The sequence below is a fragment of the Branchiostoma belcheri genome, unplaced genomic scaffold, assembly GCF_001625305.1.
Source record: "Branchiostoma belcheri isolate BF01 breed outbred unplaced genomic scaffold, Haploidv18h27 scaffold74, whole genome shotgun sequence".
Lineage (NCBI taxonomy): Eukaryota > Metazoa > Chordata > Leptocardii > Amphioxiformes > Branchiostomatidae > Branchiostoma > Branchiostoma belcheri.
The window spans coordinates 1,533,310-1,558,388 of record NW_017804398.1 but is presented as its reverse complement, the minus strand read 5'-3'; the positions used below and the strand labels follow the sequence as shown (position 1 = coordinate 1,558,388).

Below are 25,079 nucleotides of genomic sequence, written 5' to 3'. Positions count from 1 at the left end.
TTTAAGAACAATATTCCCTCTCGGATACAACACAAACTTTTAAAATGCGTTTGGAGCATGGGTATAGGAATGCATGCAAGCTACAGTTTGAATACTTTACCGTGTCGGAATGAACGAACCTCCCCTCAGCCTCACCGCCTGTAACCTGACAGTGAAGCAAGGACGTCTGACTTCCCGTGTTGATCTCACCGTCAGGAAGGGGACCAACAATTCTGTTCCAGATTAAAGCAAAAACAACCAAGTTTGTTCTTCATCCAAGTCTGAAGCAACATGGGGGAGAAACTTTTCCTCCTCGGCTTAGTGGCGCTAGTCTGTGTCCGAGTCCGCTCTCAACTTGAAGGTAAGAACACTCTAGTCTAGCTACACGACATAACCAATATTTGTTTGTCTAAGCCTTTCTTTATTAATGAAATACCAACATCGGCCGGCTCATCACTGTTAGTACTATATATCAAAGCTGAGAATTCTAATCAGGTTTAGGGCAAAGACTCGCCTTCAACGGAGCTCAGAATGACTTTCTCAGAATGACGTTGGCTAGCGAAGATAATTGCCTCATCAGATAAACTACGGTGTGAAGACAGTAGTACTCCACAAGGCACAAACATCACAGCAATATCCGGAATGTGATAGCTAGATATTACAGGAGCCTCTGAGAAGGAGCTTCTGTTCCTCTTCCTGCAACAAAGATGCACAGAATGTCAGACATTCTGCAGAAGCATTATGGCATAGGTATGCAGTTCAAAACTGTTCCTTTCGAGAATAACATAAATTCAATATTTCTTCCTATAGAATAGGTATGGAACGTCGTCTGATCTAATGAAGGTCTAACGTTAATATCCAAGCAGATCTTCACTCGTACCACAAAAAAAAAAACGATAGAAACGCCTATACTAGTACACGCCAAAACTACGCCGAAGCCTAAACCTACGATTGGAGAGTTATGAAGGTCAAACCTTGACCTCTAAGCTGTCCTTGGATGGTCACTATAGTCTCTGTTGACCGAGATAGCCATCTATGACTTGTCATAGACAAATGACCTACATTTGATGTAGGGGCTATACCTTTGATGAGGAGATCGGCTTCGTTGCGTTTTTCTATTCGGCGAAAGTCTCTGTAATCTTAGGCAACTTAAGTCGATACCCCCTGGTCACTGGGCGTGTAGAACACCGCAGGCAAATGTATTCAGTACGCTGAGTTTGTGTACAGTGTAGCTATCCCTTCGTACAGAACAGCACATCTAAGTTCCACAGTAAAGCAGAATATAACCCTGTATGGGTGATATACAAGATCAACCGGCAGTGTCAGTACACATTTTTTTCTCAATATGGTTAAACGATACAGTATACTGAATACTATTACTTACTTATCTTGAAAGTTCATCTTTGTAGGTAGAAGTCATTATCAAACAAGATTGAACTGCAATTGACATTGCAGTTCAATCTTGTTTCATAACTATTACTTACTACTGCTTGTATTATCATAGTGGTTTTGGTAGATAGCCATACCGTTTTGTTGGTCACCAGTTAGTGCAATAGTGAAATAGTTGCAAAACCAATAATGTCAAATACCGTACACTCAAAAAAGGTTTTTGTCACTTATTCCCTTCCAGAATGCTACACCAGAGTGGATGACCGTGTGGTGTACGAGGGAAGAGTGAACGTGTCTGAGTCCGGGGACCCGTGTCTACAGTGGAGCGCCACTGGCGGACAGAAGCCGCTGCACAACTACTGCCGGGCCCCGCGGGTGGGGGACCTGAAGCCCTGGTGTTACGTACTGGTTGGGGGGAAATCACTGGTGGAGGCACAGTGTGACATCCAACACTGCACAGGTATTAAATGCTTCTCATTTTTTTCCTTCAAGATGGTCCAAAGTACTGGGTACGAAGGTTAGGGTCCAATCACACACGACGTATTATCCTCGCACGATCTGACTGAATGCATTCATGAGACAGTCCTGAATATGTCCCGCAAAATTCCAACTATCTTGTTACGGGAAAGGACTTGTCGGCAATAGTTTCTGTCACAGCCTGTTTGAAAATGACACTATCAAAATGATCGTACAACGTCCTACGACGAATGTGACCACCGCTGCGTTATGCAATGCCTGAAGATGGCACTTTGTGTCTTCCATTTTCGACCCCCTCAGAAATATTGACTAAAAGTAAATAAAGATAGAAAACCTCATATCCCGGTGGATTTACTGCTTTACAGAATGTTACACGCTGACGGGAAGTGACTACAGAGGAAACCAGTCGGAGCCGTACTCCGGCGTGGGAACAGCGTGCATGTCCTGGGCTGATACCGGCGGGGGGAAGCAGGTGTCCACCGCCAGATATCCTGGAGGATCGCAGGGCATCGGAGAACACAACTACTGCAGGCAAGCTCCTCTGTTGTAGTTTTACATCCATATGGACGTAAACAAAAAAGAGAAGCAAAACTCGCATCTGCTGTTTTTGCCACGTTCCCGTCAAAATGGTTGCAACGGTTACTTCTATCACAAAGTACTGTTCGCCTTCCCTTATTCAATGCACTATTTTATACATGTACTTGCAAGTGTTCAGATACAATGTTTGTTTGTTTTTTCTGTTCCTGATGTAAACCCAGGAACCCTGATGGCCGATCCACTCTTTGGTGTTACACAGGACAATCCCCTGGAAGTGCGCTAGGATGTCGCATCCAGAACTGTAAAGGTAGGATTGGCCGGAACGTATTTTACCATGCAAGTTCCAAACCTTTTTTCTGTCAATTTTGAGAGTCGTTTGTATGGTGGCCATCATTACTTCAAAATATTCGCCAAGGGAAAGGCTGAACATGTTTTCGAGTGTGCGCAATACATTTCTAAAACATCCTCCACCTGTTTTTGCCGTGCTGCACAGCGCCGGGATATCTTGGATGCTACAAAGCAGTAAACCCGTACAACGTGTGGAGAATCACACGTCAACAGCCTTTTGCCACACTCACCATCCCATACTGCCTGGACTTCTGTCGCCGCCAGGGGGCACAGTACGGCGGGGTCAATCGGGGTACCCACTGCTACTGCATCACAGGACCGAGGACCTCCCAGCGGATCCTGCGGGAAGTGAACGACTGCAGCACGCCCTGCAGCGGGGACAACCGGCAGTTCTGCGGGGGACAAAGCAGCATGGCACTGTTCGATGGTAATTCTCATATCTGTTCCCCTGCATTCATATCTGTCTAGTGTTGACGTAATGTTCGATGTGGAATTAGTAGGTTAAGAATTTAATTACACGTGCTTTTGAAAGTTCAAAGTAATTGTTTCTCAGTGGTTGATCGATAAATCAACGACGACGACCTGCATGTTGTTTGAACGCGTAAACACGAGTAAAGCAGTCGTCCTCTAGACCTAAATAGTTTTTAGCCAAACACACAAGTCCATACATCTACTATACAGATATAAAAAAATACAGACAAGTTTGTTGGGTTCTTTTACGTTTGTACGGATATCAATACATTGTAATGCTAATACTGAAATCGAGATGTACCGAGTAGATCTGACATGTGTGTTCTCCAGTGAAGATGGGTCGGTGCGGAGGAAACCTGTACAGCACGAGGGGTACCGTCTACTCACCCAACTGGCCCAACCCCTTCCCCACATCAAAGATCTGTTCTTGGACCATCACTGTTCCAGAGGTGAGGAGCAGACAGAGAAAATCCCTTAAACGTCGTCATTTTACTTGATATGGGTTGTGAACGTTACTTGATATGAACCCAGGGTCAACCCACGAGTAAGAATCACATCGAAGTATCGTTGTTACGTTGTATCGTTGTTGCTACCTTTGTATTGTATTTTCTGCATTATTGTAAAGATAAGGTAATGCTTAAACCATTTAAATGCGTACTTAAATGCGTAAGTGCGTAAACGCCGTATAAAATCACACCAATCGAGACATGAAGACGTATGGGTACCACATGCCATTCCATCCCTCTACAGGACAGGTTTGTCCGACTCCAGTTCAAGTACTACGACATCCCGGACAAGAACGACTACGTGTCCGTCTGGAACAACGACACCGACTCCGGGCTGGTTCTGAAACCGCAGGACATGAAGGACGGGTACGTGGTGGAGTCCAACGTCGTCAACCTCTACTTCTCGTCCGATCCGCACGGAAGCGGGGGTGGATTCTCTCTGCTGTACGAAGGTAAAATGTTTATCGTCTGCTTTTCTGTAACGTTATTACTTCTCGCAAAAAAAAATATCATGGCGTCATATGGAAATTAAGCCGCATCATAATGTCTGATTGAAAAATTTAAGCTATCATCCAGCTATACAATGTTTCCACCGACGTTACCCACTAACGATAGGGCTGCTAACTTGTCCACTCTTTCACGGTGTACTTTTATTTTCACTCAACCATATACGTATAGTTTGTACGTTGATTTCAATAAAAACACTGGACTAAAAATATCGTCTGGATATTGTGGACTAGTCGACTAGAGATACCGCCTGGATCAGGTCCTTTCTATTCTCCACTATTCAAACATAATTCGGTGCTCATCGATGCCTTTTTTTATTTATACAGCGATAAAACAGTGCCCAAAACCAAACATACGTGACGGTATGACGAGCGCCAGCTTCTTCCTGCCGGGCCACAAGGCGTCCTTCCGCTGCCGGTGGGGTTTCACCCGGGTCGGACCGAGAACCGCCACGTGCCAGGATAACGGCGAGTTCGACCAACTCCCGGAGTGCGTGCCCAACAAAGTCACCACGATAGGTAACGCCGCTTAACGAGGGTATAGATTAGTCGGACTTTGTAAGACTGACGATAATTGTGTTTGAGACAAGTGAAAACTGGTTGCTATTCCACGTGCGGTGGGGACGTTTTACTCATGTTTAATCATAACTTGTGCGTTACGTCAAAGGGCAGTTATACTGGCTATTCAGAAACAGACACCGACACAAGCAAAACGAAAATGCCCGTATTATGTTGTCTGTTCCCAAATCTGAAGGGCCAAAGAGAACAGCTGCAGTGACAGAAACAGGCGGAACAAACTGGAGAACCAAAACTACAGAGCGTCCAGGTAGGGACAGAAAAATACTTCCATAGCCTGATACACAATATTCCTGAACTGTACGGCTCACTGAATCTATTGATCACAAACATGCGTAGATATAAACATCTCAAGTTGCTATAGAAACGGCTAACTAACCATTTAGATATACGACAACAGAAGGTTACAGTAACGAGCCTGTGAATTTGTTATAGCGAGACCCATAGGTCCTACTGACAGTTACCGAAGGCCGTTCAGCACCAAGGACAGCCACGACACTACAGACGGACTACCCACGCCTGTTGCCGAGGCCGATCCTGGGACGTCAGACAAGCGATCCTCTCGTGTCAAATTTAGCTATGGTACGTGTACAGAGAGTTATACTGTATATACGGTTGCTGCAGGTGAGGAAGCAGTAGATTATTCTGCTCTCTTCGGCCCTTCAGATTTTGAATCGCCGGCTGACATTGCGAGTACACCCTATCTTGCCAGCGCCATTACAATACGTGTTATAGTGAGCGCATTGTGTAATACGAGCGGCGGTGATGGCAAGAGAGACCGGGTGTGCGATAGAAGAGAAATAACAGATGAAAACGGAAAGATTACCCACTGAAAGACGCCATTTCGTGACTGAGGCTACCGTCTCGTACATGTCACATGGGCATTTAGTATTGGATTCAGCTTTACTGTGGTCATTACTGTGGTCAAGATTTAGGAGTAGTGACTTATTGCAGTTTTCTTCCCCGTAGAAACCGTAAGCAGATGCCAACAAAATACCATCATGCCTTACCGTTATTCATGTGAAATACTTTGTTCTTATGTTGTTAAAGGGTGGCAGCACTTCAAGATTTTTGCCTTCTGTGTTTCAGTACTTATCCTGATCGTGGCCCTCAGCATAGCGGTCCTCCTTATAGTGGTGCTTCTCGTCTTCGTTATCATACTCTGCAAACAGTAAGACTTACCATTTCCTAACATTCAAGCGCTTATCCTGACATAGACCCACATAAGTTGTTCTTTTGGGGGAAATGTGGGTTGGGAGTCTAAGCCAAGAAAACAATCCACGAGTACGCATACAAGACCGCCCGCCCGGCGTGAAAAAAAATCGAAAGTTGAGCATCCTTCATGTTATGATGCAGCTGTAACATAATATACTTCCATGGTGCAAAATCTGTGGATATTAGATAGGACGCTAGCTAGAATATGAAATGATACAAAAGGAATACCTGTTGCTGGTTGGGGAGGGCATGGCTGACTTACACACATAACGAGGGTCACAGGTCACATGGACAGTCCTATATTCAGAGATGAGGGGTGACAGGTCAAACCAATACTGAAGATCATCTCCCAGTTCCCTTGTTCAGTACAACTCCGACCGTCCTTAAAGTTACAAGTTTACATAATTCTAATGATCTATTGTGCCTTACCGTGTTAACGAAGATTTAATTCTGTCTTCTAAAACATATCTGTCACGTCGAAATATTGTATACCTGTACGCTACTGGAACAGCAACCTATTACATCAAAGTCATCAGAAGTGTTGTTTGTGTTTGTCTTTTTCCTCCAGGAAAAAAGATAGAGAGAGACACCGTGGGAACGAGAGACGTAATGGCGAGGTTGTCGTGTACGAGACTGTTCCCATGACAGCTACGAAAAGGTAAGAAGGAATGAATTAGGCAACTACAAATAAATCAATATGATCGATCAAATGAAATGCATCTGTTGACATATACAATTCAGAAATCTATGTACAAGTTTACACAGTATCTAGCCACTTTTATATACCTTCCAGCTCCGACGACACTACGGCATCGAACGGCCACACCACGTTCCACCCGCCCAAACAGGAGAACATCTACGACTCCGTGCCGGAAGTACAGTACGCCACGGTCAACAAGCAGAGGAAGACCGTAAGGACTGCTTGCAATTTTTTTTAACTTCATCTATCCTTAGTTTGTATGTGTGATTGCTTGCGTGTGTGTTCGTGCATTTGAGTGATTACACATGGGTGGTGGAAATCTCGAACAACAAACCACAAAAGGTCAGACACGGGAAGTTAGGTCCCAGAAGGTGGCCCGTAGCCATCAAGAAGCTGACCGCGGGAGTCTTTTGGTCGGATGCGAGTGGGAAAATGATTAGATGCGACAGAGAAATTCACAGTGATGGATAAAACGACAAAAAACTATTTTGTTATCTGATCTTGTCGTTTCTTCACCAGGAACACGGCGGCGATGCCGACGACAAGCCGGAGAACCAGAAACACGACCTGAACAAGAACGAGGACAGGGACACGGGCAGGGACTCGGGCGGGGACGACACGCACGACTACGCCGAGCCGCCAGACGTGGGGAGACCAGAGACAGCAGATAGTGGGGAGGACAGACAGTAAATACACAACACAACACAACACAACACAATACAGAGAACGTCGATCAATCCAAGCTTTTTATCAGATAAACACAAGCAATTTCCATTCTTGGTTATTCATAATCTGTGCCTTAAGCCATTCCATCGTTAACAGCGTGTCTGGAAATAACATCCATTGATTCAACTATTGCTATAGAAACGTAAAGATACAAGGTGTTGACCACCATTATAGAAATGTATATGTAAAGAATATCGACCAATCGGTATTCCAGTTGTCAATGTACATAATTGTTATAATCTATTATATAAGAAGAATGTGATAGGGACATGTTAGTCATAGTAAGTGGTAAAGCAAACTGCCCATCCAGGAATATGGATAGTGATTTAAACTTCAACAGTCAGACAATAATGTAAAAGCAACGACTTTTCGTCTGGTTGGTAATTACTAGTTTCTCGATAAATGTTTTCACTACGCCGATTTCGTGTATTCTTTCTCCATTACCGATACTTGAGTTAGTAAGGCAATCACTGTGCACTAGTGTAGTACAGACTTTATATCTTGGATATACTTGAAAAGCATTACCTGCAACTCCTTGTCTTTGACAAATAGCCGTTAATTCTATTGTAATCAACAAAATGTGCCACAGCAAATACCAATTAAATTTGGTCTCAAATATTTGAACCTTCCTTCATTTACAGGTTTACAGGTACATATAGACATATTTGCTAGAAATAATAGTATTTCTCTTTCAATTGTATGAAGCCAGAAAAATGCAGCGTAAGCGACGCAAGACACAGAAGTGTCTCTTGATGCATTATGCGCTTATTTAAACGTGATCAGGTACTCAGGGTAAGCCTGAACCTCAGCGACGACGTCGAAGATGACGAAAACCTTGGGATCCTCCGTGTTGTCCACGGCACTCAGGTAGACGTCGTCTCCTGTCCCGTCCGGCAGGTCCCAGGGCCGGGGGTGGGTCAGTCCTGGTGCCCCCTGACAGAACCCTCCCGTCAGGACCCGCGCCAGGTACATGTGCCGCTCTCCGGTCGTACCGTCAGCCGGGGCGTGACGGTCGTGTGCCGAGTCAGCCGAGTTGACGGTGAAGTACACACCGACACCGTAGTCCTGGCCTGTGTACAGCAAGACATAAAGACGGATATAAGATTGTAGACACAGGATAAGGCTATTCCCCTCTAAGATAGGCTGTGCTACGTCGATGAAGGTTATGCATCCAGGTAGAACATTACGTAATACAAAATAAAACGAGTGGCTGGATGAATTCTCTGAAGAGTCAGACGTTGACAATATCTTTCATTTATCATCAGTTACTGATGAAAGATATAATTTGCTGTCTGAAATGTTTGACTCTTCAGAGAATCTATCCAGTTGACTGATTTATTTTGTATTACATGATAGGCTATGTTGTTCACTTTCCAGACCTATGTATCATAGACACTTCAAACCTGAAACGACGACAGAAGATTAAACGTAAATCCTTACCGTAATTCCCTCCGTTGTGAGAGTTGAAGCCATGGATGCTGATGTCCTCACACATGTTCCCAGAAACCCCGTGGAAAAGCTGCCGCTCGAACTGCATCTCGGGAGGAAAGATGGCGGACAGCACCTGTTTCCGCTCCTGGTACTTTGTCCACAGGAACCGACTTTGGATCCGTTCGATCTGTGTGAAAATTACAAAAGGAATTCATATTTGTTTATTGCAGATATCTAAATGTACAGACACGTCTAAGTACCATAAATAGGAGAGCCAGAGATACAAATAGGATTTAAGAAATGATGTAGAAGAGACGATACCTTAACAATAGTTCTGTTGCCAGTGTTGGTAACGGTGAAGAACTGCGACACACGCTGATACTCCTCCGTTGTGGGATCCACGGGCTCGATGGCGAGAGCCGTATCGTACCTCATCCTGGTCCAGTCAGCTGGGGTGTCGGACTTTTCTACAAAGGACGAAATAACACGAATCATTCGCTGAACTTCATGTTGATCTGTGTGACCGAAACGTTATATGCCTTTAAACAGAAGCTATGATTAGAGAGAGAGCCCTTACAGACCATTTCGACACTTCAGAATAGACAAAATAGATTTGGTCGAATAGACTATGGAGTCTACTTTACCAGTCAAATAAGCAACGTAGTACTAAAATCCAATTATTTGCCATGAGGCCCCTTTCTTTGTACGAGAAGCTGCAATGACAACGTTACCTTTGAACGTGATGAGGTACTCGGGATACGCCACGGTGTCGTGGAACACCACGAAGATGTTCGGGTTGTTCTCGTCATCCACCACGCTGTCGTACAGGAGGCTGCCGTCTTCAGTTTTCGGCGGAGCCGCCACGAGGCTCGGCGCGCCCTTGCAGTAGTCTCCGGTCAGGACTTTGGCCACGAAGACGTGTTTGTAGCCGCGGTCGTCAGGGCGGGAGTAGGAATCCTGCAGGGCGTAGAAGGCTGAGCTCGCAAAGTAGACACCGGATCCAAACAGGTTTTCTGTGGGGAAAAGAATACAGACTGTTGTCATGTGGTCTAAAACCATCCTTGTCCTGTTGTACGAAATGACAAGATGATTTACATTCTAAAAACCTAGGACATCCCATCATCAGAATTTTTACCCAGAAAAAAAGTCCGAAACAGACCCAATCTCTGCTTGGGGAGTAATTTCCTACCTGATCTGCAGAATGCCCGGTTGAAGCCGTGTCGAGCGATCTTGTCACACGTCTCAGCCGACGTGCCGTGGTACAGACGGCGCTCCGGGTTTCCGTTACTGATCCGGCCGCTCGTTTCTTTCTCCCGCTTGGTGGTCATGTACTGCGTGTAGCACAGGCGGCTCTGGATGCGTTTCACCTGACAAAGGACAAAAAAAAACCAGAATATTTAGTCGTTTTTAATACATACTTAAATTTCTATGGTCAACTACGCGCAAAGTTATTACTAAACGCCACACAAATCCAAAGTTATTATTTTCAGTGCTAAAACGAAAATACTTTCCATTTTTAAGCCTTATTAAGCTGTGATAAATAAGATACATGTAAAACATTTTACCCTTACCGACTGTATTTCAATGCCATTCCCTCCGGCAGATCTGATGAATGCCTTGACTATGCCGTCGTACTCCGGACTGTTGGCCTCCACACTGACCATGTCGAAGTCACTTTTCACAGAAGTCCAAGTAGACGGGAATTCTGGATCACCTTTGGGAGAAGGAGAAGTAGTCAATGATCGGTCTTTTGACGTTTTATTTTAATTTGGGAATCGGTACCCTTATTAAAAGTCAAACGCAACAATACTTCACCACTGAACTCTTCTGCCGGAATATTTGACGTTGATCTGGACATCGCTGAGCCCAGAGCAGCACTTAGTATTGGTGCAAGAAACCATTTCACATACGCTCTACACAACCCAAGACAATACAGCTCATTTCATTTCATTTCTATACAAGTGCTACTTACCCGCAGCTTTCCTCTTAAGCTTGTAGCGATACCCCTCTTCTACCGTCACTAAGACGTTTTGTTGAAGGTGCGCAATACACTCCCCGACGTCATCAACGTCAACCCTGACCCGAGTGTGCCCCTCGTTTAGCGCGTTTTCGATCTTCAGGTTGGTGAGCCGGTCGAACTCCACCTCAGTGCCGTTATCCACGTAAACCCACTTGATGACTGCGGCGATGAGCTGGGCGTGTTCCCGCTGTTTCCCTTCGCTCATCACCCGGGCCAGAATCTGGTGGATTTCGGTCTGTAGAACGAGGATGTCCTCAGCAAGACCCTGGGCGAAGAATAACATGTACATGTTACACAGAAATGCACCTTTGTATTGCCCTTAAGGGTGTTACAAAAGAGACATCAAAGAGACAGAAAACTGTTTGCCCGCATCTAATATTGAATCTACTAGTTCATCAGGTTTGAGGGAACTGGCTAAAGTATAGTTAAACACCGCTCAGAAACTATGATCGAAGATCCAACTTCATACCTCTAGGCGAATCTTCTTCCTGCCATTGCAGATCTCCATGCAGACATCTCGCTCTAACGCCTTCTGCAAGATAGTCGCGACGTCCTCGTCTGTCAGTCGTGCGATGTTCTTGTCGGTGACGTAGTGAGTTTTGCTCTCCCGGTCGGCGGTCTCGTGGATCTTGTTGACCGCAGACTCCACGTCCTCCTTGCTGCCCGCGTAGATGTCCAACAGAACCACTGGCTTCGGTGGTGCTGGAGGCGGCGGCTTGGCTGGATCCGGACGTATCTTCTTCACCAGTTTCTTCACTCCTAAAATCATTATTTTTCAGTTAGATGGGGAAGGAAACCATTTGACTTACTAGTACTAAGCGCTAAGCCTTGTTTCATTATTTATTTGAGACATTTTATAGTCTGTAAGAAATTAGACAGGTACCACCACTCCGATTACACACCTGACACAAAACTCTTCAGAGACAAGGATGAAGACGTTTTCAGACACTTCCCCAACTTGTCGTGGAACGGTTTTATCATGCCTGCGTCAAAGATCACAATGCGGACACGTTTCAGGTGTTTGGGGTTTTTCTTCTGGGCGAACTCAGCGATGGCCTCGATGATCATCGTGGCTGACTCTGTTGGGTCTTTGGCCATTTGTCCTGAAAATGGCATAACAAAAAAGACTATGTTCAAAGCAAAATCAATGAACACACATATCTATATGATATTTCTACTAAGGACAAGTGTATATTACTGCAGATTTTGCATCATTGTTAAAAGCCCAATCAAAGATCCGCTAAGATTCTTTCATGTTAAAGTCGCCTTTCTACGGATGACGTTACCGCCAAACTACTTACCGGTTCCCAGTGCTGGAAAGGCCAAGCTTGTCAGCTGATGACTTTCTGCGAAGGCTAGGCAGTTGATGATTGCCTTCTTCCACTTCTCAGTCTCAAATCCGGGAGCAACAAGATGGAGGATGTACCTGGCAGCCAGTCCACCAGCTGCTGTGATGCCCACGCCGTCTTTCTTCAACTTGTTTTTGTCTATAAAGAATGCATTGTTCATGTTTAAGGACCTACAATATAACGTTCAAGATTACTAATTATAAACATAGACTCAGGAAAGTCTGTAATGCCATCAAACATATAATTGACTCGAAGGAGATTTTTGCTAACTATAACTATACAAAAATGCAATGTAAAGGAAACTTACCATATTTTTCGCATTCCGTTTGTACCACAGGTCCTCCCTTCCTCTTCAGAACTTGGGAGACTTTACCTGTAATAAAGCGGGAGACATTCGATTAAACCGCCTCCAAGTGTCTCAAAAACGTGCTGTTGTTGTTTTTGTGAGGGTCCGGGCACATTCGTCGTGCTATTAAGGCATTCTCGGGATAGTCCTGTGGGATAGTCCTGTGGAAAAGGCAGTCACAGGCCCTTATCGGCGATTGGTTCTGTCACAGCCTACTTGAATATTTTACAACATCAAAGACGCATGATATGCTACGCTCAAATGTGACGGCGCCAGGCGCCATTAGGTACCGAGTGACAGGTCCATGTCTCCTCGGGTGGGGTTGACGACGGCGTCGACCTTCTCCCTGGTGATGTCACCTTGCTCCACCTCCACCACTACGTCCCGCATGGTCACTTTGGTCTTGAAAGATCCGTCTGGGGTCATCTGGACCGCGACAGGCTCTAGAAAAGAAAATACAATGTAATTTATTTCCTGTCACCATAAATGAACTGCTATAAGAAATATTGAACAGATGAGAAGATCGATGAAGATATCGATGTGACATACCTCCTATGTCAGGAGCAGTCACAGGTGCTGATGGCTCCATTGAGGTTGCAGCCCCTGCACCAATCTCGGTGTGCTTACCAAGCTCGGACAGGAAGGCCTAAAAAAGACAACAAAGATCCCAATTGTTTACACGTTTCTGTAAAAGAATTAACGAAACACCAATTTCAATGTATGAAGAAATAAGGTATATTCCTCCCTGATTTGTGTTACATGCGCACTACATTTTAAGTCAATTGGACCAATATTTTTATAGGGATTAGATTATTTATGGTTTATATCATCAAAGTGCCTACTTCAAAGCTCGGTTGATCGTAGATCACAAACTTGGTCTCCTCCAGGTCACCCGCCGGGTTCTTGCTGCTGTGTGACAGTATTTCCTCAAACATCAGACGGGCGACGACGTCCTTAGGATAACCCAGGCCGCCCGTTCCAAGGGCAGGGAAGGCGATGGTGCGCATGCTGTCCTTGTCTGCACCTTTCAGACATGCCGAAACAATTTTGCGTAGCACCTACGGAAAGAACCCGGAAATAATCATAAAACTGTATAATGCAATAGCTGTTATCGTGGTACATAAGTAAATTATGTGCGGAGATGCAAGATGGAGAGAAGGGGACGGGCTTACGTCTTCAGACTTTGCGCTGTCCTGTGGGGCCCAGAAGGAGCACACGGCGTGGTACACTTGCTTGCATCCCAAGTTTCCCCCCGACGTTTGCACAACTTCTCCGTGAGCCGGGAGTCTTCCGAGGTCTTTCTTGATCTTGTCACATTCCACCTAGAGAAGACAAAAACCTGTTGCGTTTTGCGTGTAAAAGAAAGAATTGGTCTGGATGAAATGAAAACGTCATTGAGTACGAAAAGACAAAAGAAGAAAACCTACCTGAAGTTTGGGTCCACCTGCATCCAGGAGTGCTTTGGAGACGGCACCAGTCCTTAGGTTTAGGTCTGGGCCGATTGTGTTGACGATAACGTCCGCCTAGAAAAACACAAATCGTCAGTTGAATTCTTTATGTCCGCTTACAGCAGCATAAAAAACGAAATGCATAAATGAAGCTAAAGTCGTGGAGGATAATCACCTGTTGATCCGAAATGCTGCCTCTTGTGAGCGTGATCTTCAGTCCCTGGTTGGTGAACATGCTGTACGAACCCGGGGTGACCAGGTGCTCGCCATACTCTGGGGGGCAGGGCGGTGGTCCCCGTGCTTCTGGTGGCAGCACGACCCACTCCAGACTATTCTCTCGTGACTCCGAATCGGGATTCCATCCTCCGTACTCATCGAAGGTCTCCAGCAAGGCCTTGTTGAACGACTGGGCGATATCCATGTCGATTCCGACAAAGTGGACTTCGTTGACGTTGCTGTCACTGTTCCTCTTGAAGTACAGGCCAGCAGCCCTGACCACTGTTTTGGTGCAGAGATCTAGCGGTCCCCCAAATATGCCGGAGGATATGGCAGGGATCGCTACAGAGCTGAAGCGATATCTTGATGCCATCGTCAGGACATTAGTGACTGTTTTAAACAACTCATCTCGGGAGTGCTTGTCGTCTTTGATCTCATGAAAGTTCGGCCCAACGGCGTGGAGAACACCCTTGCACGGCAGTTTGCCTGGACCAGTGACCCGCACAGCACCAGCCATCAAGCCCATGGGCTCCTCCTTCATGATTTGGTCGCAGTGCTCCTGGATCTCCTTACCGCCTGCTTTTATGATTGCCTCCGCAAGACCACCTCCATTCTTCAGATTCTTGTTTGCCGCATTCGTGATGGCATCGACGCGGTGCTTCGTCAGATCGTCCTTAAACACGACCAGCTTCCTGCTGTGAGGGAGGAGGACGTGGTTCAAGGGCTCACAATGAACATCGTTTGGCTTCTTCTCCTGGTGTGTCTTAATGATGCAGTTGAAAACGTCACCAATAGACTTCAGCTTTTCTTCTCCTGGTTGTCCGGCTGAGAAGTATTTCTTCATCCCTGGGTTTTGGATGGAGAGTTCCTGATGAGTAACGTTGTTCTGTAGTTGCTGGAGATGCTTGACGGCTTGTTGTATGCCATCCTGGGTCCCCACGACGGTGAATCCAGCCACATCCCCATCTGTAGTCGCTGTGATGTAGCCCTCGCCCTTCTGGAGTCTTTCCTGAAACTTGCCGATTACGTCTTTCTTCATCTTTTGCAGAAACTCGACCACACCGACTGGCATCTCCACAAAGCTTTCAAGGACAGTGTTGTTCATCAAGAACTGGTCGATCTGCTCTTTCGCCATGTTGACGTTCCCAGACGGACCTGTGATCAACACGAGTTTCCCATCCTTGTCGCTGTTGACAGTTATCTGAAGAAGACCCGAAAACGAGTCCTGGATGGTAGAGAGGAAACCGGTCCACTTGTCCGAGTCGAGGACCTTCAGGGCCGGACCATGGACAGGCATTTCCGTCTCCGTCACCGTGCTCCTGAATCGGTCGATCGCTTTGAGGTACTCATCCTCCGATTCGGCCACGACGGTGAGCATCCCCCCCTGCACGGCCCAGTGAGCCTGGATCCGCTGTTCCTTCATGCACTGCTTGATGTACGACTTCCACGGGTCTCTAGTAACGAAGCGTAAGAAGCCCTCGGCTGCTGACACCGGCATCTGGTTGGTTGATATCTTCCTCAGTTTCTCGTACACTTCAACTGTAGCGGCGCTGATGGCTGTAGAAACTCCCTTGAAAACTAGACGCCCGGCTGTGTCTGCTTCCACGCGGTGTTTCTTCGTCATGGCCTCGATGTACCCTGTCTCCAGCAGATGCTGCAGCTCCAGTGGCTTCATCTCTATGGGTGGACCGAGGACAACTGCTGTTACCTTGGCATATTCGTCTTCCTCTTTGGAGATGGTGTCACGTATGGCCTGGACAACTTGACAAACACACACCTTCGGACCTGTGAGCGTCACAGCCTGGTCGGTGGGACTTACCTTCATCACCACTTTTTTGTCTGGGTCAGCGCGGTTGGAAATGTGCGCCAGTCTGGCCGAGACGTTATCCCATACAGTGGCAGGGACCTGGACCGACTCAGAGGAGAAACTCAACAGGATTTTATTGAAGGTATTCAGCGCCTCTTGGCACCAATCATGCTCATCAATGGCGCGTGCTGCTTCTTCGTCTGCAAACGATGGGGCCAGGGCTGCGAGCCTGCGGTCGTCCTCATGCGGCCACACCAGGGATACGGAGACGCAGCGAAGTGAAGACTTCACGGACTTCATCGAGTCGACATCGCTGGTCAAGTACTCCATGACAGTCGGGTCCACCTGAACCACGATTGGTGATGGCAGTTTGATTGACTTAGGCTTGACAGTTGCCGTCTTCATTCCGAGGCAAGGATGGAACGGTCGCACTTGTATCGGGGTTTGCTGCAGCTTGTGCTCCCGCTTGACGACGTTAGAAACACCTACATGTATGGATCGATTTGATTCCAGTAAGTAACAATTATAATAGTACTCTCTAGATCATACGTGCTTCAGGTGTTCACATCAAAGTACGTCATTTAGTGCTTCATGACATGGTTATTGTCAACTTTCCGTACGAAGCTTTCCTAGTCATCACTTGAAAAAGCATTATACAGGTTTGGTAGCTATTCAGTATATTAGAAACAAAGACTATTCCAGTTAATGTTGCAGCAACGGGTAATGATTCAGTAAATTCAATCGTTCAGTTCCCCCAAAGCAGTCGCTATCAGTACTGTTTAGTATTTCATGTGTACTTACATTGGTAGTCCTCAAACTGGACGTACGCCATTTTCTCTCCTGGGAGAAGTTTTACATCGGACACATCGCCCCCTCCACTGCGCCTCTTGCTTTCGAAGTACAGAGAAACTGTGTCCTCGTGAGTGGTAGCCTTTAAGATAAAAAAAGTAAATCTGAGCCAAAGGTGGGCACATGGTGTAAGTTCTATTTATAAACCATAGAATCCCAATCGGTCCTACATAAAACCGTACTTTGTAGACATGAAAACATTAAACTATGTAGAATATCTTTTTGGATACTCAGGTACGATGAGTTTCTTTGATAGCTGGTGATGCTGAAAAACACGACGTTGTTGAACATGTGTTACCGACCTGCTCGGGAAGGTTAGTCACAACGATCCAGTCTGTCATGAAGACGGGGACGGCTGAGAGTGTGGCGCCACGAAGCGGCTTCCCCTGGCACTTCCGTATGACTGACTCCATATCTGGGAAGACATGAAGCAGGTATGGATGTGAAATATCTAGAAAATGCCCCTAAATGGCAACAAATGCGATATTGCTATACAATGGCTTCATTGAACAACGACCTTTTTTTGTAACGAAAAATCCTGTACCTTGCATGACTTCCTCGAAGGTGACGAGGACGGTTCCAGGCTCCAGGCCGAATTCAACGGACTGGATATCGCTTCTACTCCTGGCCTCCATGTACATCGACACTTTAAAGAATAAAAAGACTATTGATGAACGAAGCATATATACATATGACTGCAAACATGAATCCACGGATCAACAAGTTTTATAGCAAAATCTCTTGAGGACGATTCCATCGCCTCACCTGTCTCTGCGTCAGTGCCCTGCGGAAGTCCCGTTAAGAACACCCTGCGTTGGTCGATAGGTGCCGGCTCACGCGGGCGTTCTGCCGCGGGGACTGACACCGCCAGCTCCGCGCCTTCCAGGTGAAGGGGTCGGTTCTTCAGAACAACGCTGACAGCTGGAAAAGGAGGGAAAATTCCAACGTATGACATTGGATTTAGCCTGTGTTGACAATTGCTGTCAGGGGCTGAATGGTCCTGCTAGAAGCGTGATGTGGTCTAGTCAGGCTAAGACTGTATTAGTTGTAGCCCAGCAATGCTAAACCGTTCATAGTGGTTCATAAAGCTCTTCATAGCTTCCTATGTGGGGTAATGAAGAACGCGCGGAAAGTACCTAACACGGTTATGAGACTGAACACGTTACATAACAGGAAAGTAGTTCCTCCCACCTGCTGCCTCAGTGAACGTGACCGTCACCACGCCACCCTTCCTGTCCAGACTCTTGACCTCCGCGCCGTCAGAGATCCGCTTACTCTCGAAAAAGTCCCTCAGAGTGTCGTCATCGGTGGTCTCTTTCACTCCCTTCACAAGAATGGTACAGTCCTCTCCGTCAGTACCTGGGGATAATAATTGTGAAGATATTTATGGGTTCACCACACCACGAAGTGGTGGTGAACCCATATTGCTTTTTCTGATGTTTCTTCTCCTCCTCCTTCTCCTCCTCCTTCTCCTCCTCCTGCCATATCTTTAAATGGATTCAGCTTCTTCATTTTAGGGCCTAAGGTCCTGAAATTTGGTATGGAGGTACAGTGGGCAAATACCCCTAGGCGTTTTTTTAATTTTTGTGATACAGGCTTTTAGAATGGTTTTATTTGAGTTTTTTGGCTGTGTTATAGCAAATGTATTACTGTGTTAGTGTGCCGTGTTTACCATGAGTCATCACAATGGAATGCAGGGCATCAACCAATAGGCATGCAGCTTTCCTCTATCCTTCTTGCTGATTGGCTGTTGGGATTTAACGGGGTTAACTTCATTAACACCTGCACAGACCCATGCCATACTGACAGTATGAACTGTATTCAAGTGTTTTGCAGTGTTTTCAGCATTGGAATGCGGGGCATGGACGCTTCTTTTATCTTGTAAAGCATTGTTTTCCCTTGTGTTTCTCATTCTTTCCCTGCCATGTCGTAAAATGTGGTGAAGCCATTGCTGTATTTGCTCCAAAGCAAATGTCGGCCTTTCTAGTTATTTGTTTATTTATCTAGTCATATACCGAGACTGGGCAGTTGGCGCAAATAACAAAAGTATGATAACAAACTATGATGCTGATATTGGTGCAGTGATAAACCTGTTTTTCGATAATCGACATCACTAGAAGCATCATTTGCTCACGACATGACCCTTGATGTTACCTGTATCTGTTATCTCCTCAGGTTCGATGCTATCGGCGTCCTGCGTGTCTTCTTCCTGCTCGTCTTGTCCGGATTCCGGCTCCTGCTCCTCCGGAGTGGCGCCGTCAGGGGGGTTCATCACATTCCGGTGAACCTGGAACAGACGGAATGAGGAAGGGGGCGTGTAAATAGTCTCACCGTGCGGCTACAGTTGATCGGTACAAGATCAGGCATGATAATTGCCAAATTCGGTAATTTTGAGAGAGCCATTTAAGTCTATGTCTTGTTTCGTGGTATAGAGTATTTGTTCAGTTCAAGATAAATTTGTCTGATGATCATTCAACTTGCAACATAGACAGGAAATGGGACATTCCAGACATCTTGGGAGAATTTTGGTCTTTTAATTATAAGTTCACAGGAAGTGTTTTGGGAACTGGGAAGGGCAACTGTCAAAATCACCTCCCATCCACCATGAAATGGAAAGCAATTAGGACAGACAGAGCCAGACCAAAGGAGGTTAGGGACAAACCCTCATATAAACTCCGCCGTGCACCCCAAAACAATACTGCCGTGTGGAGAAGTATAAATACAATAATCATACAAGAAGAGATACGAGCGTGATGTAAAGTTGACCTTGAGAAGCGCCCCCTCCTGATACTGTACGATGTCCCGGGAGAGGTAGCTGCCCGTCATCGTGGCGTTGTTCAGCGGCTTCTCGCTGTCTGGGTCAGTCTTGGACTTGACAGAGTTATTCGGAGTACTCCCTGTAAGATATCAGCCGGTTCCAAAATATATGACATGCTACGTTGTATGCCTATGCCATTTATCAAACGTATTTTTGTATCCACTGATTCTAATTTCTCTTGATCATGCGGCTTCAGCTATTTGATCTAGGCGACCAATTCCCGGTTCTATTCAGAACCTGAATTTCACCAATATTCATTATATTATATAAACNTGCATGACTTCCTCGAAGGTGACGAGGACGGTTCCAGGCTCCAGGCCGAATTCAACGGACTGGATATCGCTTCTACGTCCTGGCCTCCATGTACATCGACACTTTAAAGAATAAAAAGACTATTGATGAACGAAGCATATATACATATGACTGCAAACATGAATCCACGGATCAACAAGTTTTATAGCAAAATCTCTTGAGGACGATTCCATCGCCTCACCTGTCTCTGCGTCAGTGCCCTGCGGAAGTCCCGTTAAGAACACCCTGCGTTGGTCGATAGGTGCCGGCTCACGCGGGCGTTCTGCCGCGGGGACTGACACCGCCAGCTCCGCGCCTTCCAGGTGAAGGGGTCGGTTCTTCAAAACAGCGCTGACAGCTGGAAAAGAAGAAAAGAATATCCCTTACCTCACCGAACTTCCAACGTATGACATTGGATTTAGCCTGTGTTGACAGGGGCTGAATGGGCCTGCTAGAAGCGTGATGTAGTCTAGTCAGGCTAAGACAGTGTTAGTTGTAGCCCAGCAATGCTACAATTATGCTTAGGCTGTTTATCCACCGTGGTTTATCAAAGAATTACATCAAGCTCTAGCTCTTCATAGCTTCCCATGTGGGGTAATGAAGAACGCGCGGAAAGTACCTAACACGGTTATGAAACTGGGCACATTACACCACAGTGACAGTAGTTTCTCCCACCTGCTGCCTCAGTGAACGTGACCGTCACCACGCCATCCTTCCTGTCCAGACTCTCGACCTCCGCGCCGTCAGAGACCCGCTTGCTCTCGAAGAAGTCCCTCAGAGTGTCGTCATCGGTAGTCTCTTTCACTCCCTTCACAAGAATGGTACAGTCCTCTCCGTCAGCACCTGGGGACGATAATTGTGAAGCTGTTTATTTGTTTATTTATCTATTTAGTCATTTACGGAGGCTGGAGAGTCGGCGCAAACAACAAAGGTATGATGACAAAGTTTGACAAACTATGATGCTGACATGTCATGATTGGTGCGGCGATAAACCTGCTTTTCGATATTGGACATCATCTGTATCTGTATAGCCGGTATAACCGCCTTTCGGCGTAACACACCAGCTCAGCATCATGAGAAGCATCATTTGCTCACCTGTATCTGTTATCTCCTCAGGTTCTATGTTATCGGCGTCCTGTGTGTCTTCTTCCTGTTCGTCTTGTCCGGATTCCGGCTCCTCCTCCGGAGTGGCGCCGTCAGGGGGGTTCATCACATTCCGGTGAACCTGGAACAGACGGAATGAGGAGGGGGCGTGTAAATAGTCTCACCGTGCGGGTTCAGTTGATAAGGAAAAGGTACGGTAGGGTGATTGCCATAATTTTGAAAAAAGAGTAATTTTTAAATTACTTAAAAGTCTATTCGTGATACAGAAGATTTGTTAATGATCAGTTCCATAAGTTTGTGAGATGATTATTCAACTTAAAGGTATAAATACAACAATCAAACAATAAAAGATAAGAGTGTGATGTAATTGTAAAGTTGACCTTGAGAAGCGCCCCCTCCTGATACTGTACGATGTCCCGGGAGAGGTAGCTGCCCGTCATCGTGGCGTTGTTCAGCGGCTTCTCGCTGTCTGGGTCAGTCTTGGACTTGACAGAGTTATTCGGAGTACTCCCTGTAAGATATCAGCCGGTTCCAAAATATATGACATGCTACGTTGTATGCCTATGCCATTTATCAAACGTATTTTTGTATCCACTGATTCTAATTTCTCTTGATCATGCGGCTTCAGCTATTTGATCTAGGCGACCAATTCCCGGTTCTATTCAGAACCTGAATTTCACCAATATTCATTATATTATATAAACAAACGCTGGTGTATAACAACAAGGAAACAAAGTTAACCCGCGTAGAAGAACCCAACGCACCAAAGAAGAGTAGGGGTGGACCGATGTGCTCGGCTAAAATACGCGAACCGATGAGAAGCTATATACATTGCATTACGTATACAACAAGATGACTACTACGCCAAAAAACAGTTACTCAAGCAACTGGATATGATTTTTCAAAATCATATCCAGTTGCTTGAGTAACTGTTTTTTGGCGTATCGTATTACCTGGATGTCTAACCTTCATCGACGTAAGATGACTACTAGCTAACGAAAAGCGCCATGTTTCATCCTCAGTCTGAGGTCGCCCGTTTTGCCCTTTTTATAGAGAACGCAAAGAAAATGCGGTTGGGAACATACCTTCATACAGGTTGACTGAAGGTACGATCGAAGGTTTCTCGAAGCCAAGCTCCCGCTGGACGTCCTGTAGCAGTTGTTTCCGTTCAGTCTCCGTGGTGGGGTACTTCTCCGGAGAGCCCGCGGTCGGCTGTGTTGTTTAACAGTGCGTTATCACTGATTAGACATGGCCTTAACGAGTACCATAACCATGCACACTGCAGATTTATTGTTGTGATACATTGGTACACAGAAATCATTAACAATATCGACTATTCCAAAGGAGCTTGGTAAAAAGAGGCATCGCACCATATCAGATTGATGTTTAACCCTAAACGGCTAAAGTGAAAGTGAAAGAAGCTCTGGACGTCACACAAAAATGCAGTACATTGAATGCAAACAAGGCCAACAAACGTACATCATCATAAGGTAGATTCATTCATTCAATACAGTTTTATTTAGGTAAAATTACGACACTTTAGTTTACATGACCATACAATGTACCTCCGCTTGGTCGAAGTCTTCGATACCCTCTCTCTCGAGAACAACGAAGTCGTCCAAGGAATCACTGCGTTCGGAATCCGGTTCCCCGGGCGCTTCTCCTTCTGTGTTGGTTTGTTCTGAAGTTTCGGTCGGTTTCTTGTCTTCACTAGTGTGATCTGATCCTGTAGATTCCTTGGCCACATCTCCGTCGGCGGTCTGGTCAGGTTTGATGTCCGGAGCTCGGCGCGCCTCCACCTTCAACGGAACCTCCCGTTTCTCCCCCTCTACGGTGATTTCAAAGAGCTGTTCTTTTTGAAGGACGTTTTGCGCCGCTGGAAAAGGAATTCATTCTGATCGCTAAATGCGTATGACGACAACGATTCTTACAGCAGGTTTAGTACACACAACATTGATAAACTTTAACCCACGTCCAATTTACCTTTGTTTCCACTTTACCTTCGTTGATGGCGCTCTTAACGGTTTTTCAGACATACAAAACTTTCTGTCAATCTACAGCCAAGGTGCATGTGAGAGCTTCACTCTTGAACGAACTACATTCATTAGTCCACTCGGCATGAATAGATGTCTTGGATAAACAAAATTATATGCTATCCGCATTATTTTAGTGAATAACTTCAAGTCTAAAATCAACGAAATCCAATTGAGGACTAAAACTTCAAAGTCATTACATCGATAATATCTCAAACCCATACTTAACGTTCGTTTTGTGAGACTACAGACTTAGTTTGTGCAGTACAAAGTGAAAGGGGCGCAGCGACATAAACAACTAATCTAGCGTTACGTCATGCTAACTGTAACAATGGAAACTCTGACCTTTTGATGCATGACCAAATCAGACCAGTAAAACGGACATAACGCTATCAGAAAACCTCAATACGAAGCAGGAACTATATAGAGAAGAGATAGGCACTTGTGGAGGCCTCAGTAATCTTACGATGTTTTATTTGGTGCCTGCTTTCCACAAGGCCTGTGACGCACCTGAATTTCACGAGGCTAAAGTTCATGCCGCCATCTTTGTGTGTACCAGACTAATATTTTGTCCGAGACTCCGCCCGGAAATACCTTACGTTTAACGTTTACTGCGTCTCGTCATGTATCACGAAGCTAAACAATTACTTGATAAAAGTAGATCTATATAGTTGGATTACCATACATTAGTTAAGTCCAAAACGTTTCTTAGGTTTCAAATAGCAGATGAGGTCATAAAAGTACCTCAGCATGTACATTTTCGCCGTAAGTGTGGGTATATCCCTTGCTTTATCGTTCGCACGGTCGCACCTGTAACCTGAAACATGTTTTGTTGAAGTGTTCTATCCAGTAGCAAAGCGGTTCACCCAAAGCTTTCATGATGCGTGACATTCGACAACAGTATGACTCAGAGCATATTTACCTTGCATCGTTGTACAATAATGTATGCTAGGCCGTTTTAAGCATCACCTGATTGAAAAAAAATGTCATTTTTTAATGAAAACTATTAATTACAAAGGCCTTTCGCTAACTTTAATATTATCTAGACAGGGAAGCTAATGTGAAAATGTTTTACACGGACCAGATCCAAACTGCTGATCACGGTCGATTACAGTATCTCGTGACTCGTTTAACAGGTTGCATGAGGGTGACTCACAGAGGCTGTGCAACTGTTATGTGTTTATCATACAAAATAATACCGCACGTATAAGCTCTTGATCTTACGTGACGTTTGTACTCACTTTCTGGAGCTTCAAACCAAACGTACGCCGTCTGTCCATCGCCTGCCAGCTCCACTTTCCTGACGTCGCCCCCGCCAGACTTCCGCCTACTCTGGAAGTGAATACTCAACTTGTCCTTCAGAGTCCCAGCTGGCACGTTAGCCGGCAGGCCACCAACGACTATGCACCCTTCTGGATCATCTGAGGTATCCATATTTGGTCAGTAAATCCCTTAACAACTACAAACGGACCCCATGATTATAACCAAAACTTCCTTGTTTCAGGTATATGTGGACGTGGAGAGACGACTGCACAAAAATGGCCGATCGAAACCTTTATACCTGATGCTGGGACTTTCCGAAGGGGAATCCCCCGCGTAGCCTGCGAGGCCTCTCATTGGCTGTAACCTAGAAACAAGGTATGACGTTAGATCAAATTTTGGCCCTGATGAGTGTATCGTGATGAATAACACAACAATAATGCGTTGTCATCAACATTTCATGTTGTTATGTACACATAAGGGGCATCTTTGGCAGAATTCATGGATAGACTGATACCTGTGACATAACATGTAACTACATACAATGTGAGGCAGAGCTCAGCTGATTTGCATAACAACAGGCGAGTAATGTAAATACCTACCATGTTCAGGCCAGGTACTGGCCCATTGCTTAACTCAATATTACTCATGCAAATGTGCTGTATAAATTACGTCAT

The 25,079-nt window shown here is 45.6% G+C and overlaps 2 protein-coding genes across 6 annotated transcripts; one reads left to right on the top strand and one right to left on the bottom strand.

Moving 5' to 3' along the window:
* The first annotated feature begins 162 nt into the window (after positions 1 to 162).
* Positions 163 to 7,438, top strand: LOC109485270. 2 transcript variants are annotated; one of them, XM_019788762.1, is made up of 14 exons: positions 163 to 340; positions 1,610 to 1,828; positions 2,211 to 2,376; positions 2,604 to 2,689; positions 2,876 to 3,157; positions 3,532 to 3,650; positions 3,952 to 4,159; positions 4,541 to 4,732; positions 4,968 to 5,039; positions 5,225 to 5,371; positions 5,879 to 5,960; positions 6,573 to 6,662; positions 6,798 to 6,915; positions 7,224 to 7,438. In XM_019788762.1, exons 1-14 carry the CDS (start codon positions 271 to 273, stop codon positions 7,392 to 7,394), a joined length of 2,022 nt encoding a protein of 673 aa, XP_019644321.1. In that variant the 5' UTR covers positions 163 to 270; the 3' UTR covers positions 7,395 to 7,438. The 2 variants fall into 2 exon arrangements, with proteins under 2 accessions (XP_019644321.1, XP_019644320.1); XM_019788761.1 differs by having other exon boundaries at positions 6,777 to 6,915.
* On the bottom strand, positions 7,433 to 24,722 carry LOC109485267 (poly [ADP-ribose] polymerase 14-like). Of its 4 annotated transcripts, none has more exons than XM_019788743.1 (27): positions 24,384 to 24,722; positions 22,675 to 22,985; positions 22,195 to 22,321; positions 21,490 to 21,620; positions 21,101 to 21,230; positions 18,088 to 18,255; positions 17,662 to 17,817; positions 17,441 to 17,542; positions 17,199 to 17,311; positions 16,849 to 16,978; positions 14,200 to 16,532; positions 14,004 to 14,099; positions 13,749 to 13,898; positions 13,419 to 13,634; positions 13,126 to 13,222; positions 12,867 to 13,019; positions 12,538 to 12,603; positions 12,183 to 12,368; positions 11,784 to 11,984; positions 11,351 to 11,640; positions 10,834 to 11,146; positions 10,433 to 10,575; positions 10,051 to 10,228; positions 9,593 to 9,874; positions 9,183 to 9,328; positions 8,871 to 9,048; positions 7,433 to 8,500 (listed from the first exon to the last, which is right to left on the bottom strand). In XM_019788743.1, the coding sequence occupies exons 1-27, from the start codon at positions 24,574 to 24,576 to the stop codon at positions 8,196 to 8,198; spliced, it is 6,894 nt and encodes a 2,297-aa protein (XP_019644302.1). In that variant the 5' UTR covers positions 24,577 to 24,722; the 3' UTR covers positions 7,433 to 8,195. The 4 variants fall into 4 exon arrangements, with proteins under 4 accessions (XP_019644302.1, XP_019644301.1, XP_019644303.1 ...); XM_019788742.1 differs by lacking the exon at positions 21,101 to 21,230 and adding an exon at positions 19,051 to 19,183; XM_019788744.1 differs by lacking the exons at positions 21,101 to 21,230; positions 24,384 to 24,722 and adding exons at positions 19,051 to 19,183; positions 24,065 to 24,086.
* Positions 24,723 to 25,079: the final 357 nt, after the last annotated feature.